At 35.8% G+C, this 16221-nt stretch overlaps 1 protein-coding gene across 10 annotated transcripts in view; it reads right to left on the bottom strand.

Moving 5' to 3' along the window:
- Window positions 1-16221, bottom strand: part of FAM214A (family with sequence similarity 214 member A) — an 83936-nt gene that overhangs the window by 16671 nt on the left and 51044 nt on the right. For 9 of the 10 annotated variants that reach the window (XR_006343847.1, XM_043918968.1, XM_043918967.1 and 6 more), the window contains 5 exons: window positions 8534-8718; window positions 7409-7611; window positions 7014-7139; window positions 4402-6247; window positions 2196-2315 (listed from right to left, as the gene is read on the bottom strand). Coding sequence is in view for 9 of the 10 variants with exons in the window: in XM_043918968.1 (XP_043774903.1) it covers window positions 2196-2315; window positions 4402-6247; window positions 7014-7139; window positions 7409-7611; window positions 8534-8718 (2480 nt within the window). In the remaining variant the exon portion in view is untranslated. The remainder of the gene's footprint in view (window positions 1-2195; window positions 2316-4401; window positions 6248-7013; window positions 7140-7408; window positions 7612-8533; window positions 8719-16221) is intronic. The other variant, XM_043918963.1, reaches the window with a different exon arrangement.

Consider the following 16221-nt stretch of genomic DNA (forward strand, 5'->3'; position numbering starts at 1 on the left):
ATTCTGGATTTTCAATCACTATTGCATACCAAATTACATTTAAGACATACCACCAACTAGCTCAAAATACTCTAAAAGTGAAAGACCCCAGTGTAAATTAAAAGGTAAAATCACATACAACATGCAGGTTAGATGGATTTGTCTCTAAAATTAAAGTTAAATATGTATAAAGTATCTGAGTGATTGGTCTAATTTATGATTAAGAAACAGATGATACTGGAAGTCTAAACAATCTCAATATTTTTGAGAGTTGTACAAGTATACCATGCTATATTTTGGACTCAGAACTTAATGTGAAATATTCAATCCAAATTCTCACGTCTTCAATTTAGGAACATTTTCTACTTTCATTTCTTCTAATACTGCATTTTCTTTATTCCATCTAGTCTTCCTTTTGGAATTTCTACTAGGCTTAAATTGAACATTTTGTTTTATCCTCCAGGCCACTTCCATTCTGTACCATCTGTCTTTCCTTCTGCACTTTATTCCAGGTGCTTTCTTAACATCTGTTTATCCATTTACTAAATCTCAATTCAGATGATTTCAGTCCACCATTTAATTCATGTATATGGGTATGTGCATATATATGTACACTTCAGTTATATTTTTCATTTCTATTTTTCCAATTCCACATGTGCTCTTATCTCAGTTCCCTGTCTTTATCTTCATTTATATCCTGGAAAATTTTACAAAGAATTCCCCTGAGATCATCTTCAGCAGGAGCTATTGTTGAAAATAAATCCTTGGTGCCATGGGTTATAGATGTGGGATAATCTCATGTTTTCTCATATATAGCACAAATTTGGAGCCCCCTACCTCGGGGTGATTTAGGCTTAGGTTCAAATTCTTTGGGGGGCTTCTTTTTTCCCATCTAATCTATACCTTCCTGTTGTATCTTTTAATTAAATAGGTGATTTTTCCCCCTCCTCTCTCCCATTTCTAGAATGGCAGTCCTCTTCTGTTTCTGGCTTTATGGAGTTTGGTTTTAGGTCTCAGCTATGATCGGTATAGACCTGACTCCTGACCCAGCAGGAACATTAAACCTTAGCACTATATTAGATTTAGATGTTCTGGAAAGCCATAATTAATTCACCCCAAGTTAGTATTTGGAAATGTATCTTTCCTGCTTATACACTATATTATGTATTTAGAAGTTGTGTTATATTTTATCCAGTATTTCTGTGTTTAGAAAAGAGGGAGGATCTTGTATCAACTCAGTCTACCATATTGAACAGAATTCTGCATGTAGTGGTCTTTACACCAGCATGATGCAAGTTTTTTTCCTGATCACTTGGGTATTTTGAAAGCACCTCATAGGTAGGTCAAATATTTGGGATTATTTTACATTGTTTGGAATTCAACTTCTCTAAAACAAATACCTAAGGTCCTAGTTACAAATTTAAATCTAGATCTCTTATTCAAGAATTATTTTTTAAACATATACTTTGCCTTTACTTTTAAAACTTGCATAAAAACAAAAATTATCTTACATTAGTAGCAAAATAAATATATTTTCAGTTTGCTAGGATACTGACAACTTACCTCTAGTTTAACTGAAACGGCAGCACTAGTGACTATCAAATGCTTACCATATGTCAGGAATGATACTAATCATCCTCCCAACACTAAAGCAGACACTATCACTCCCTTTTTACAGATGAGGAAACTGAGGCTCAGAGAGATAATATTTCTCACTTAACATCACATGGCTAGAGAATAGTCGGTGTGACTCCAAAACAAGGCTCTTAACCATCACACTCAGATCTATAAGTTTATTTGTAAATGTAGAAAGGGGAAACCTCTATATCTCAAAATAAGATGATGAATTGTACAGGTCCTAAGTCAACGACAGCCATAAATCTGAATCCCAGATGATTCAGCTGGTGGTATCAACCCGGCTCGGTACTATAACACAAATCTATTTATAAAAAATACATTTGACACTTATTTTCCTTAGTAAGAATTAATGTGCTGGACATTAAGAATTTCATAGAAATTTTATAACCATAACATAATAAATTCATTTTATCCACTTTTTCTTTTTCCATATTAACATTTAGCTATTAGGTATATCAAAAGGTAAAATGATTTCCCACTAAAAATTTATTTTGAAGTATTTAAATTTAAATTTTTTCAATTCAAATTTGGATAAAATTATTTGCAAACATTTTACATAATAAGAGAAAAATACTTACAGGACTGGAAAGAAGAGGCAATCCAGTTCGAGGATGAAAGGCTCTGGTTGAGGTTCCATCCAAGGAATGAAAATTATGTTTCTGCCAGACACTTGAATGTTTAAGTGGTATAGTTCTCTGCTAGGAAAAGAATTAGATTTTAATAGTAACATTTAAGCTTTTTGTTTTTAGATTTATTCTTAATATGTACTGAGGTATTACATCCTTGGCGGTAAAGTTAATGACCTATAAACCTATCTATACACACATATTCATTATTTGTTGTTAAGTCGCTAAGCCGTGTCTGACTCTTTTGCAACCCCATGGACTGTATCCTGCCAGGCTCCTCTGACCATGGGATTTTCAAGGCAAGAATACTGGAGTGGGTTGCCGTTTCCTTCTCTGGGGTATCCTCCCAACCCAGGGACTGAACCTGCATCTCCTGCAGTGGCAGGCAGGTTCTTTATTATCATCTGAGGCACAAGGGAAGACCACATACACACACATTTATATACACTTTAATTAGAAAATAGAGTTTAAGAGTTTTTTCTAAGATGCTGAATAAACTCAAATAAAGAAAGTACGTCCAATGTATGCCTTGTTGTTGTTCAGTTGCCCAGTTGTGTCTGACTTATTATGACCCCATGGACAGCAGCACACCAGGTCAATGTATTTTATACTTAGTCTAACATTAGTAAGCTAATATTCAATTTTTTTAATTTGTAAAAAAAACAACTTCTCATAGTTAGAAAAAAATTAGTACAATATTCTAAAATACAAAACTATGTAAATAGCAAGAGCCCTCCTCAGAAAATGTAATTTGGTAGTTAGTGCATGATACAAGAATATAAATGTGAATTTTAAAATATACTTAACACAGTCACAGTACCATGTTTTTGAAGTGATATAAGCAATAGACTAGTTCTTAAGAATTTATGCAAGTTTATACTCAGAAATCAAAAATTCATGAAAACACATGAATATAAATCAGAAAGAACTAATGGGTCCTGGCTTTAATATTTCCTAGCTTTATTACCTTGGGCACATTATATAACCTCTCCAGGCCTAGAATCCTCATTTGCAAACTTGAGTTAGTAACAGCACCTAATCTCACATCATAGTGAAAGGATTTAGTAAGCCAACATATAGAAAACATTCGTAAGAGTGCCTAGGCACATAGCAAAGGCTGTATAATTATATTTAAAGTAAGAACATGAAAAAAACTAATCGTAGTAGCTTGAAAAGTACCATGGTCAAAGTAAGCCTCCCTATAATGTACCAGAAAGGATCATGAAAAGCTAGTATTCTTAAGGTCAGGGTAGGTTTTTGTGACAATTAACGTTTTAGTAAATTGGAAACTGAAATTTGGTTAAACCCATGTGTTAGAGGAGAGGAAATCTTCTGTTGAAAAACAGCAATTGGAAACATAGCATAATTTTAAGACTCTAATGTCCAACAAGACTAATCTGCCTGATAAAGAAGATGAACCAAGGTCATTCAGATTCGGATCAAGGCAGTTAAGTAGTTTTCCATATAACTGAGATATAAATTTGTAATGCTTTTTAGAGAAACAAAGGAAATTTAAGCCTAATAATAATTTTCTAAAGTTAAAAAGTGGTTTCGTGGACAAATAAAATGGAACTAACTTAAGTATGTCTGATTTATGTAGTAAATTAAAAGTTTAAAAAAATGTTTAAAAATCTACAATTTAATTGTTACTACAACTAAAAGCAAAAGAGATTCATCATTCTTACTTTAAAATTGAGGAAACTGGAAGTTTTAGAAGTGAGTGATTTATTCAGCTTCACTCAAGGACCAAATTTGTCTGGACTGGAATGTAGGTATTTTGACCACAGGTCAGTGATTTCACTAGATATACCTTAGCTGAGCAGAGGCATAACACAAAGGGCACTCTGCTCATAATGGGACAGAGTTGCTAACAACACATTAAGCTAATGATACAAGTTTCATTTCTGACTCCTTTTTACTCTCCAGCAACTGTTCCCAGTATTGAAATAAACAAAAAAGGGAAAGAGGAAGAATTTACCTAGCATTTGCTCTTAAGTGGGTGGTTTATTTATAAGGATGCTAATACTAGTTCTGTAGCCAGACAGTCTGCTCTATAGACAATGGCACCTTGGACCTTTATAACAAGATCTTCTGTAAACAAAATTCAAACCATAACAAATATTTGAGGATTATATTTGAAATGTTAGATATTACTTACCAACACCTCTTTATTTTTCAGTCGTTCACATGTGGACAAACAATCTTTTAAATTCTTTCTCTGAGAAGAGTTTTGAGAGTTTTCATCAATTGGATCTTCTTTCTTATCCTGTTCATTTCTTAATTGGTCTAGCTTTTTGCATTTGAAACCTTCACTATCTTTAACAAGATAATTTTCTATACTATTAAGGTGAGTGTTTTGTTCACATGGCTTAGGCCTCTTTGGGTCTTTATTTGAGCACTCGTTTTCATATTTACTCAGACATCCAGACATTTCCAACACAGTAACTTTTACTTTCAAGTCATTTTTTTTTGAATTATCACACTGGCGATTGTTAAAAGATTCTGGATTATAATTTTCATTTATTATTTTGTCCTTATACTTATTTGTGCAAATCTGTTTGTCAATACTATTACAATTTGAATGCTCTTTATCAATTTCATCGCTAATTTCTTGCTTCTTAAATTGACACTCAGAAGGTGTGTTTTCTAACCTGACTGTCAAATCGAAGTTGTTTTCTCTGCAGTGAGATATATTCGAAGGGGTCATTAAACCAGTAGCTTTGTTCTGTATCTCCTGAAATGTACTTCGGATTTCACTAGGATTGTCCTTATACAGATTTCTTCTTGTTTGAGGTTGCAAAGAAGGCTTGACTTTACTGTTGCAATTAAAAGAACTAAAATATTTGTTAGATATTAAGTTTTTCCCTTCACTGATGTCATCTAACAAGGAAAATTTTGTATTAGAAATGGAAACAGAGATGTCATCCTTGTTTTTCTTCAATAAATTTTTGTCTTCATAGGAACTCCTAAATACTTTAGAAGGAACTGAACTGGAGTCCTGCATATTGAATGATTGCCGGGGCATGTGAGATGCCATTGGATCAATATGCTCCAAGTGTTGAGCAATCCTTGCAATGATATCTTGCCGTCCTTGGAGTAAAGAGCTTATCAAAGGATTAGACTCACCAACAGACTGACGAGAATGAAGACCATTAGAGATGCAAGTGCCATTTTGAGGAGTTTCTGGTTTTACTCGAATCTTCCCTTCACTGGTGTCTTCTGAAGAGGTGAGCTCTGGACTGCCAAAAGAGACAGAGAATGTTTCTTTACATCTTCTTACACTTTCATTTTCTTGTGAAACACGGAGAAGTTTTGAATTAAGTGAACTAGATTCTTGTATATTAAGTGGATGTCCAGAAATATGGGAAGTACTTGGATCACAATGAATCAAATGCTGAGCTATTCTTGCGATAACTTCTTGCCGGTCCTGAATTAAAGAGCCTATTAAAGGATTAGTTTCACCAACTGACTGCCAGGAACTCTGGCGACTAGAGTCACTGGAATCAACCACTGAAAATGATTTTAAAGTTCTCACTGATGTTTCATGTGACTTTTTCTCTCCTATACTACTGAAGCCCAAAATATTGCCTTGAGATGTTCCATAGTCAGATTTACTGCCAGTGCCTGGATATAGCTTGACATTTTTGACAGCTGCATTATATTCTGGAGTTGTGCCATTTTTTGCATGTAATATTATGCTTTCAGGTGCCATGGTCCAAGTTTGTTTGCTGCAAACACGCTGTGAACTGTCTGTACTACAGTGATCTGCTTCTGTAGAATTTCGGTGCTGATGGGTTTTAAGTTCATGTTCTTGAATTCTTTTCTCATAAAGGCCAATATTAGTGTGAATACTACAGGCCAAAACTGGATAATTAGATTGTCTGGGCAGGGACTGAACGCTGACTTTCAAGGCCACATTGTGAGAAACATTGGGAACAGGAAACACATGTTCAATTGGAGTCTGTGAGAAATTCCACTGTAGGTCTACATCAGCAGCACTGATTCTAGAATCACACAGAAAAAAATGGAATCAATGGATTATAAAACATATCATTATTATACATTATTTTTAAAACTTTAAACAGTCATATACTTACCTTTGTTTGCATTAGTTACTATTGAGATTTTAATCTACTTTACCATGCATGTCACTCTAACAAAACCAACATAAATAGACTATGCCTGCAATACAATCTTCTTTTTAAGAACACTATAGTAGTAAAGCACTAAAAATACTGTAATTCAAAATTAGTTGTCAAAACAGAAAAAAGGAACTTTCCATTTGCTACTAAATAAATGAATTCAGTTAATTCTATTATAATTATATGCTTTCTGTGAGGTGATTTAGAGATACTCTCTTTCTCACAGCTACCTGCCTAAAGAGACAGTTAAGACAGCTGTTCAGTAGCTTGTGTGTTTACAGTTTTCAAGATCTAAAAATTAAGTAGGTTTACCATTGTGAAAATTCAGCAGCCCAGAAAGTTTTTTCACTTTATTTATAATGGTGGTATGAATTCATTGTTGGTTCTATAAAGTAAGCTTAACAGTTCTCTGAAAACAAATCTACACCAAATTTAACCCAAGAAGCAAAACTCATCTTGAGTCATATCATATCTAAATTTCTCTAACTTGCTTTGAGAAAAACTTGAGTAAATATTATCCACTTACATTTAGAAATGAAGAAAATAAACTGCTTAAAAGGTCAAATACCATTCGGTAGTTAACCACTGTAGCTGAATATGCATGGTTCTTTTTCTGCCCTAGACATACCTGTAAAGAATATTTCGTGGAGTAGCACCATGAGAAACACTCAGCCAAGCACTTAATTGAGAAAAAAACACAAATGAGCGGACAGCCAACAGGAGAGTCTTCTCTTCAATAAATCGATCACCACTCCTAAAGAAAGTCAAAAAGCATCATCTAAATGTCAGCAAGTATAAAATGACTGAATTTTAGAAAGAAACTGGTAAATACATCACTCAGGGTATGTGCTTTCAAGAGTGTGGGAGTACATTTACGAGTGTCACTTGAAGTCACAGAAATACAAAATAGGTAAATTTTAATACATAAATAGAGGGATTCAAAGACATATTATTAAAGTAATTTATAGAAAGTAATGGAAAATCGAATTTAACAGGGACAACTTCAAACTCAGTTCAACTTACTGTCTAGGAACTGGCTCCAATATCCATCTTTCTAATAATAATGCATCTTGTTTAATAGCAGGATCATTCAGATCAATTCCTTCGGTGGTGGGCCCATCATCACTGTAGCAGCAGTCTGGTAGTAGCATCACTTCCACCATGATTGGAAGGTTATTCTTCCACAACAAGGCGACCTCAGACCTAGTTCGTCTGGCTTGGCGACACTTCGAGAAGATGGAGATAAGCAAAATGGCTCAATAGCCCATCCAATTTTATATTTCAATTCAAAAAGTATAATTGTAAAGCAGACATCTGTATGAAAATGAGTCACCTATTCAAGGGCTTTGCTCAGGCTTGTCTGTCTATTTAGGTTTCCTCATTAAACAATGCATCAGCACTATTAACTCCAGAGTGTGGGGATTAGTAGCTAACAACAATTTTGATGCAAATTTTCTTGTGGGAGGATATCTTTGCTCTATTTTGTGGAAAAATAACTGCCATGCACAATGTCTGACAGGCCTCAAGATGGCCCAGCCTTGTCTCATCTGTCAATGATATCATTAATTATAGACGAAAGAGTCATTCTAAGAGCAAACTATTAAAATATTAAAAATTAATATTTCAATTTAATTTAAAATATTAAAAGTCCATTTTCATTAAACACTCAAAATAGACAAGATTTTAGAAGTTTAAAATTTTGGACTACATTTAAAAAACTAACTGGCAGAAATATCTTTACAGCGAATTATACGCTACATACCAAAATAATTATTTTTAACAGTATTATACAGAAACATTAATGGCAGCAAAAAGCATCCTCCCATTAACATGGGGAAAATAATAATGAACATAAATCTAATAAATAAACAAGAACACAAAGTTGATGAACTAGGGCTGAGACTAAAACTAACGGAATCTAATTCATAGTTAACAAGGATCATCTTAAATCTGATGTGTGTGGACAAAGGTATGAAATTGGCTGCACGCTTACCTGCTGATGGAAAAGCTACGTACTATACTTTTTCTTTATGTTGTAACCAATTTTATAGTTAAATGTGAATGTTATAATTGTAATAAAGGTGATGACAAAATTTAAGCTAATTTATATAAAAGGCAGATAAAACGCATTCAACACACAATTCTCACCTGGGCCAGCTTGTCACTACATTCATGTTTTGTAGTTACTGGGTAACAGGACTGTGCTGGAGGACAATGGAAACTTTCTGTTCGACCTTTAACAGAACATTCAGGTGTTCGTCCTTCTGTTATTAACAAGGCCAGAGAGACCAAGAATTCCTCTGCATCATACTCAAAATATTCATCCAGAGTATCTAGTATTAAAAGAAAGAAAGAAAGAAAGATGGGTCCTTGCTTTAAGGTATCCTTGACAGGAATTCATTTTTTAATGTCTACAAAAACTAATACCATAGCCCAAATTCAATTATATCCACTAACAAAGAGTGAAGCTATTTCAAGTCCTAAAAGACGATGTTGTGAAAGTTCTGCACTCAATATGCCAGCAAATTTGGAAAACTCAGCAGTGGCCACAGGACTGGAAAAGATCAGTTTTCATGCCAATCCCAAAGAAAGGCAATGCCAAAGAATGCTCAAACTACTGCACAATTGCACTCATCTCACATACTAGTAAAGTAATGCTCAAAATTCTCCAAGCCAGGCTTCTACAGTACGTGAACTATGGACTTCCAGATGTTCAAGCTGGATTTAGAAAAGCCAGAGGAACTAGAGATCAAATTGCCAACATCCGTTAGATCAAAGTAAAAGCAAGAGAGTTCCAGAAAAACATCTATTTCTGCTTTATTGACTATGCCAAAGCCTTTGACTGTGTGCATCACAACAAACTGTGGAAAATTCTTCAAGAGATGGGAATACCAGACCACTTCACCTGCCTCCTGAGAAATCTGTATGCAGGTCAAGAAGCAACAGTTAGAACTGGACATGGAACAACAGACTGGTTCCAAACTGGGAAAGGAGTATGTCAAGGCTCTATACTGTCACCCTGCTTATTTAACTTTTATTCAGAGTACATCATGAGAAATGCTGGGCTGGATGAAACACAAGCTGGAATCAAGATTGCTGGGAGAAATATCAATAACCTCAGATATGCAGATGACACCACCCTAAGGGCAGAAAGTGAAGAAGAACTAAAGAGCCTCTAGATTAAAGTGAAAGAAAAGAGTGAAAAAATTGGCTTAGAACTCAACATTCAGAAAACTAAGATCGTGTCATCTGGTCCCATCACTTCACGGCAAGTAGATTGGGAAACAGTGGAAACAGTGGCTGACTTTATATTTTGGGCTCCAAAATCACTGCAGATGGTGACTGCAGCCATGAAATTAAAAGACACTTGCTCCTTGGAAGAAAAGTTATGACCAATCAAGACAGCCTAATAAAAAGCAGAGACATTACTTTGCTAACAAAGGTCTGTCTAGTCAAAGCTGTGGTTTTTCCAGCAGTCATGTATGGATGTGAGAGTTGGACCATAAAGAAAGATGAGTGTCGAAGAATTGATGCTTTTGAACTGTGGTGTTGGAGAAGACTCTTGAGAGGTCCTTAGACTGCAAGGAGATCCAACCAGTCCATCCTAAAGGAAATCAGTCCTGAATATTCATCGGAAGGACTGATATTGAAGCTGAAACTCCAATACTTTTACCACCTGATGTGAAGAGCTGACTTATTTGAAAAGACCTGAAGCTGGGAAAGACTGAAGGTGTGAGGAGAGGGGGACGACAGAGGATGGTATGGTTGGATGGCATCACCGACTCAATGGACATGAGTTTGAGTAAACTCTGGGAGTTGGTGATGGACAGGGAGGTCTGGCATGCTGCAGTCCATGGGGTCACAAAGAGTTGGACACAACCAAGTGACTGAACTGAACAAAGAGTGAAAAAAGAGTAAAAACAAGGCAATTATAGCATAAAATTATTTTTATGTAAACGTCAATTAAAATATTTAATATTAAGGAATAGAAAAAGCAAGAGAATTCCAGAAAAACATCTACTTCTGCTTCACTGACTGTGATAAAGCCTTTGTGTGGATCACGGCAAATTGTGGAAAATTCTCAAAGCGATGGTAGGATACCAGACCACCTCACCTGCCTCCTGAGAAACCTGTATGCAGATCAAGAAACAACAGTTAGAACAAGACATGGAACAATGAACTGGCTCCAGATTGGGAAGGGGTACATCAAGGCTGTATATTGTCACTTGTTTATTTAACTTATATGCAGAGTATTTCATGCTAAGTGTGGGGATGGATGAAGAACGAGCTGGAATCAGGATGGCTGGGAGAAATATTAATAACCTCAGATATGCAGATGACACCACCCTTATGGCAGAAAGCAAAGAGGAACTAAAAAGCCTCTTGGTGAAGATTAAAGAGGAGAGTGAAAAAGCTGGCTTAAAACTCAACATTCAAAAAATTAAGATCATGGCATCCAGTCCCATCACTTCATGGCTAATAGATGAGGAAACAATGGAAACAGTGAGAGACTTTATTTTCCTCGGCTCCAAAACCTCTGCAGATGGGGACTGCAGCTATGAAATTAAAAGATGCATGATCCTTGGAAGAAAAGTTATGACCAACCTAGACAGCATATTAAAAAGCAGAGACACTACTTTGCCAACAAAGGTCCATCTAGTCAAAGCTGTGGTTTTTCCAGTAGTCATGCATGGATGTGAGAGTTGGATCATAAAGAAGGCTGAGCATTGAATAAATGATGCTTTTGAACTGTGGTGTTGGAAAAGACTCTTGAGAGTCTTTTGAACTTCAAGGAGATCCAACCAGTCAATTCTAAAGGAAATCAGTCCTGAATATTTATTGGAAGGACTGATGCTGAAGCTGAAACTCCAATACTTTGGCCACCTGATATGAAGAGCTGACTCATTAGAAAAGACCTTGATGCTGAGAAAAATTGAAGGCAGGAAGAGAAGCGGATGACAGAGGATCAGTAGGTTTGACAGCATCACCAACTCAATGGACATGAGTTTGAACAATCTCCGGAGATGGTGCAAGACAGGGAAGCCTGACGTGCTGCAGTCTATGAGGTCACAGAGTCGGACACAACTGAGCAACTGAACAACAACAAAAAATCCTTTATGATAATAATATTTTTGGATGTCAAATATAATAGCTTTTATGAAGAAAACTTTGCCAACAGCCAAAATGTTAAAATGTCTTATTACATCATATATTTTTAGGTAAGATGTTTTATTACTATTATTAAATATTAGAAAATAAGCAGATCCAAAAGTATGTTTTTTCCTTTCTCTCCCTTTCCCATTCCTTAACTAATTCCTTCTTATAGCCCTAATTCAGTGATGTGGACATTCACAGCCACAGGGTTCTTCTTTTTCTTTGCTACATAGTAGTAGTAGTTTCAGAGGAAGACATTTCATAATTATCCAACAGGAGATGCAGGCCTGATTGCAATATATGAAGTGTGATGTGTTTTGGTTCCTATGCAGTTCCAAACAATCTAACCTGCAAATGTTTCCCTTAGTTATATTAACTTTAAATTTCTCACAAGTCCTCCAATTTTAAAAATACAGTTAGTTTTCAAAACTGTTAACCTGCTATGCAGATTGGACATGCATGCATGTGTACATGCATACACAAAATTCAATTTATAGTACAGTCTTTAAAAGGCTGCTTTCTCTTATCTCTGCCAATTAAACAGTACATACAGGTGACACACACGCCTGTAATACAGGAGACGCAGGAGACAGAGGTTTGATCCCTGGGTCAGGAAGATGTGATGCTAGTGGTAAAGAACCCGTCTGCTGTTGCAGGAGATACAAGAGACTTGGGTTTGATCCCTGGGTCGGGAAGATCCCCTGGAGAACGGCATGGCAACTCACTCCAGTATTCTTGCCTGTAGAATCCCATGGACAGGGGAGCCTGGTGGACAACAGTTCTTACGTTCACAAAGAGTTTGACATGACTGAACCAACTTAGCACACAAGCGACTAAGCACATCCTGAAGTAGATATCAAGGGAACACAAAGTTGTACTACATATAGCTACTAGTCTCAAACGGTTTGACTTAGAGATGATTTTTAAAACAGTGGAACATTGAACATTGAAGCACACAATAAATTCCAAAGAAGTTCAGATAACACTGGTAAAATTTTGCAAAAGAGGCAGATGTTGGGCTGAACCAGGAAAGAGAAAGTACAACTTGAGGGGAGCATTTGTACAAAAGAAGTATAGAAAAGGCATGACTGGAGCCTGATTGTGAATAGCCTTGAGCAGGGTATGATGATAAGCATCTATATCTAGACTCAGGAACGTCTTATCAGGAAAAGAAGGAACCTTGAGAGCCAACTTGATTGAGCTGGTGGTATTTTAAGGCCATTCTGAAAAGTTTCCCTAAAATGAGCATTTACAACATATAAAATAGCAGTCAACCCTTAGTGACGTTGTCAGGCACTGTCAATTCTCACTGCTTTCTATACATTAACTTATTTAATCCTCAGAGCACCTCTAGAAGGTGGGGACTATTACTACCATTTTTACAGATAACCAAAGCATAGAGAGATTAAATAACTGCCCAAGATCACCCTGCTAGGAAGCTGCAAAGTTGGTATTTGAACCTACCTAAGTCTGGTTCCAGAATCTGAGTCCCTAACTACCCCAAACATGCTTTCTTTTATTGTGGCTACAAATTTTGCTTTTATATACTTTAATAGATATTTGTAAAAATATAAACATAAATAATATACATTCAACATATATTTTAATAATATATTTTGGAATAGTTGTGGTACAGGGTTTGTTTCCAGGAAAAGGACCATAATTTATAATATTGTGCCAACTGGGGATAAAAGAGAGGTCTGAACTTTCATTTTTCCTCCAGGAACCAATTAGGTCATAAGCCAAGGGTCTCCTGTGGTCTCCTCAGACACAGTGAACTAAATCATGATGTCCTGCAGGGGGAATCAAAAGGGAATAAAAAGAAATCCATTCATCCTTTTTTCTCTGATGGTTCTGTGGGTTTTCAAGACTAGCTCAGCTTTGCCATGGGCTGGCAACATGGCATGATTTTAGCTCCCAGAAAATTTCTCTTGGCTCATCCTTTTCCCTCTCTCAAACTGTGGGGTAATCTTGGAGAGCTAAAAATTGTGTCAGAACAGTTGCTTCTAAGCTATGAAATGCTGAGCTATGATATGACTTACTCACATGCTAGAAATTATTAAGTTTAAAGTGATAAAAACCAAACTGCTAGCATTTTTGAATAATTTAATATTTGACTGAAATTGGTTGCTTTGGTCATTACCTCCTCAAATAGCAAACTAAAAAAACTCCAAAACCATGACTGGAGTCTGCAATCCTTTGGAAGGCTTACTGAATTTAGCCAGGGTATTAAATATCTATATGAAAAATGTCAAACAAAGATTAGAGATGACAGTAGTTACCTATTAGTTATCTACGTAACTATTACAAAAATACTGCAAGGAATAATGTGGACTAACAATAGTATCATGAAACACATAAAACACTAGCTAAATGCATGTGATAACATGATAACAGCCTTTAGGAACTTGTCAGGAAAAACTTATGGGTATCTGAATTTTAACAAACGATAATACTAAATCACAGTAGTCATTAGAAAAGTTGCATTATTAAAATTTTGATAATTTCAATTTCTAAAACCTCTGCCATACAGTAGAGTTTACTGTAGTAAAGAATATGACTAATGAACTGGGAAACTTTATGACATATTAAAGAAAATTCATTAGATATGACTTGCTACCTTAAGGACATAGATTATCCCAGAAATAAGGTATAACTTTTGGGGTCTCTGTAAACAATTTACTTTTATAAAAACAAAAAGTGTTTCAAACATAGACAAACATGGGCTGCAAAGGCTTACCTACTAGCCTTTTTTTTTTAAAGAGATGAATTGATTTAAAACATAACTTTGAACAGAAAGGTTGTTATAAATTTTCACAAGCTATCAATGACATATCATTAGAGAATAGAAGTTAATCAATTAAAACATAGTTCTAGAGTCCCTCTCCCCCCAAGACCTCAATGAGGACACTGCTTACACCACAACCTGACTAGAAGCCGTGACCAGACTGGCTCCCCTTTAGTGGTGCTCTCTTCTAGTTCTGGAGTTCAGCCATCTTAAAGTTCTTCGTCTGTTCTCTCCAACAAAGAAGTGAATAATTTTCCCACTGGGAAAATCTTAAACAATCAGAATGATCCACAGGTGAAACAGGCTAACCTGGGAAATAAATTCTTCATCACTAAGGACGCTCACAGACAAACTGATAAATAATTGTCTGGATGTAGCTGAAGGGATTTAGCTGTCAAGTGGTAGCTGAATTAGACATCCATTGGTTCTTTCAACCTTGAGAGTCTATGAATCTCTACTCTGAAGTACTTCATAAAAACCCCAGGGGAGAGGCCAGAACCACCATTTCCTTCTTGGGAGGACCTAGCTGGAGTCCCTCTGAACCAGAACTTACCATAAACACTTAATGGTGGTGTCTGAATCCTTGATTAAAAAAAAAAATCTGGAATACTTCAAAGCTCTGTCCAAAGGAAATGGAAGAAGAATGGCCTTCCTATCACTGGGCTGCTGTCTATGCTGTTAAGTTTACTTCTAAAGTCTGCCAAGGTAGTAGAGTTCACACCCCTCGTATATGGAATAAAATGAAGCACGAGAACACCTGCAGGACTGCTAAAAAGAAAGTTTCTCTCAAAATCACGTCCTTTCAAACATATAGTGAACAATCTGGTAATATGCATAAAGAGTCTCCCATGAATTTATTCCAAAGAAATAACAGAACAAGTACACAGAGCTAAATGTGGAAGGGTATTTATTAAAATGTTTATACCAGTCAAAAAATGTAATCAATCTAAATGTCCAAAAAAAGGCACTGTGGTAAAGTTTTACCTAAAATAATGATATAGACCTACTTTTGACAAGGAAAGATTACCCACAACATAAGTGAAAACACAACTCTCAAAAGAATGTTATGATCATGTGTTTGTGGGATTATATATGCACATGTGCATAGATTCTTACAAAGCAAACAGTCAAACTAAATTTTAAATAAATTTCTAGTCTCTGACTGGCATTAGATAAAAGATAAAACCTATTAGCTGAAAATAATATGCAAATAAAAGAATTACATAGTGACATATACATTAATTAATTAGTTATTGTTTTGTCAAACCCCTGCTAAGTATATCACATTAATAGTGTCGTTACTTGGTAGAGGAATTTGTAACAACAGACATAGATAATGGCATACCGGTTCTGGTGTTGAAATTAGAACTTAGCAGTTTCAAATACTTTTCTGCTTTGTTTTCTTTCTTTTTTTCTCTTTAAAAGCAAAATTTTAAAAATAATTAGGTAAGAGCTAGTACTTTGGGCTGGAAGAAGCACAAGCTGGAATCAAGATTGCCGGGAGAAATATCAATAACCTCAGATATGCAGATGACACCACCCTTATGGCAGAAAGTGAAAAGGAACTAAAAAGCCTCTTGATGAAAGTGAAAGAGGAGAGTGAAAAAGTTGGCTTAAAGCTCAACATTCAGAAAACTAAGATCATGGCATCTGGTCCCATCACTTCATGGCAAGTAGATGGGGAAACAGTGGAAACAATGGCTGACTTTATTTTTCTGGGCTCCAAAATCACTGCAGATGGTGACTGCAGCCATGAAATTAAAAGACGCTTACTCCTTGGAAGGAAAGTTATGACCAACTTAGATAGCATATTAAAAAGCAGAGACATTACTTTGCCAACAAAGGTCCGTCTAGTCAAGGCTATGGTTTTTCCAGTGGTCATGTATGGATGTGA

The sequence above is a fragment of the Cervus elaphus genome, chromosome 12 (assembly GCF_910594005.1).
Source record: "Cervus elaphus chromosome 12, mCerEla1.1, whole genome shotgun sequence".
Lineage (NCBI taxonomy): Eukaryota > Metazoa > Chordata > Mammalia > Artiodactyla > Cervidae > Cervus > Cervus elaphus.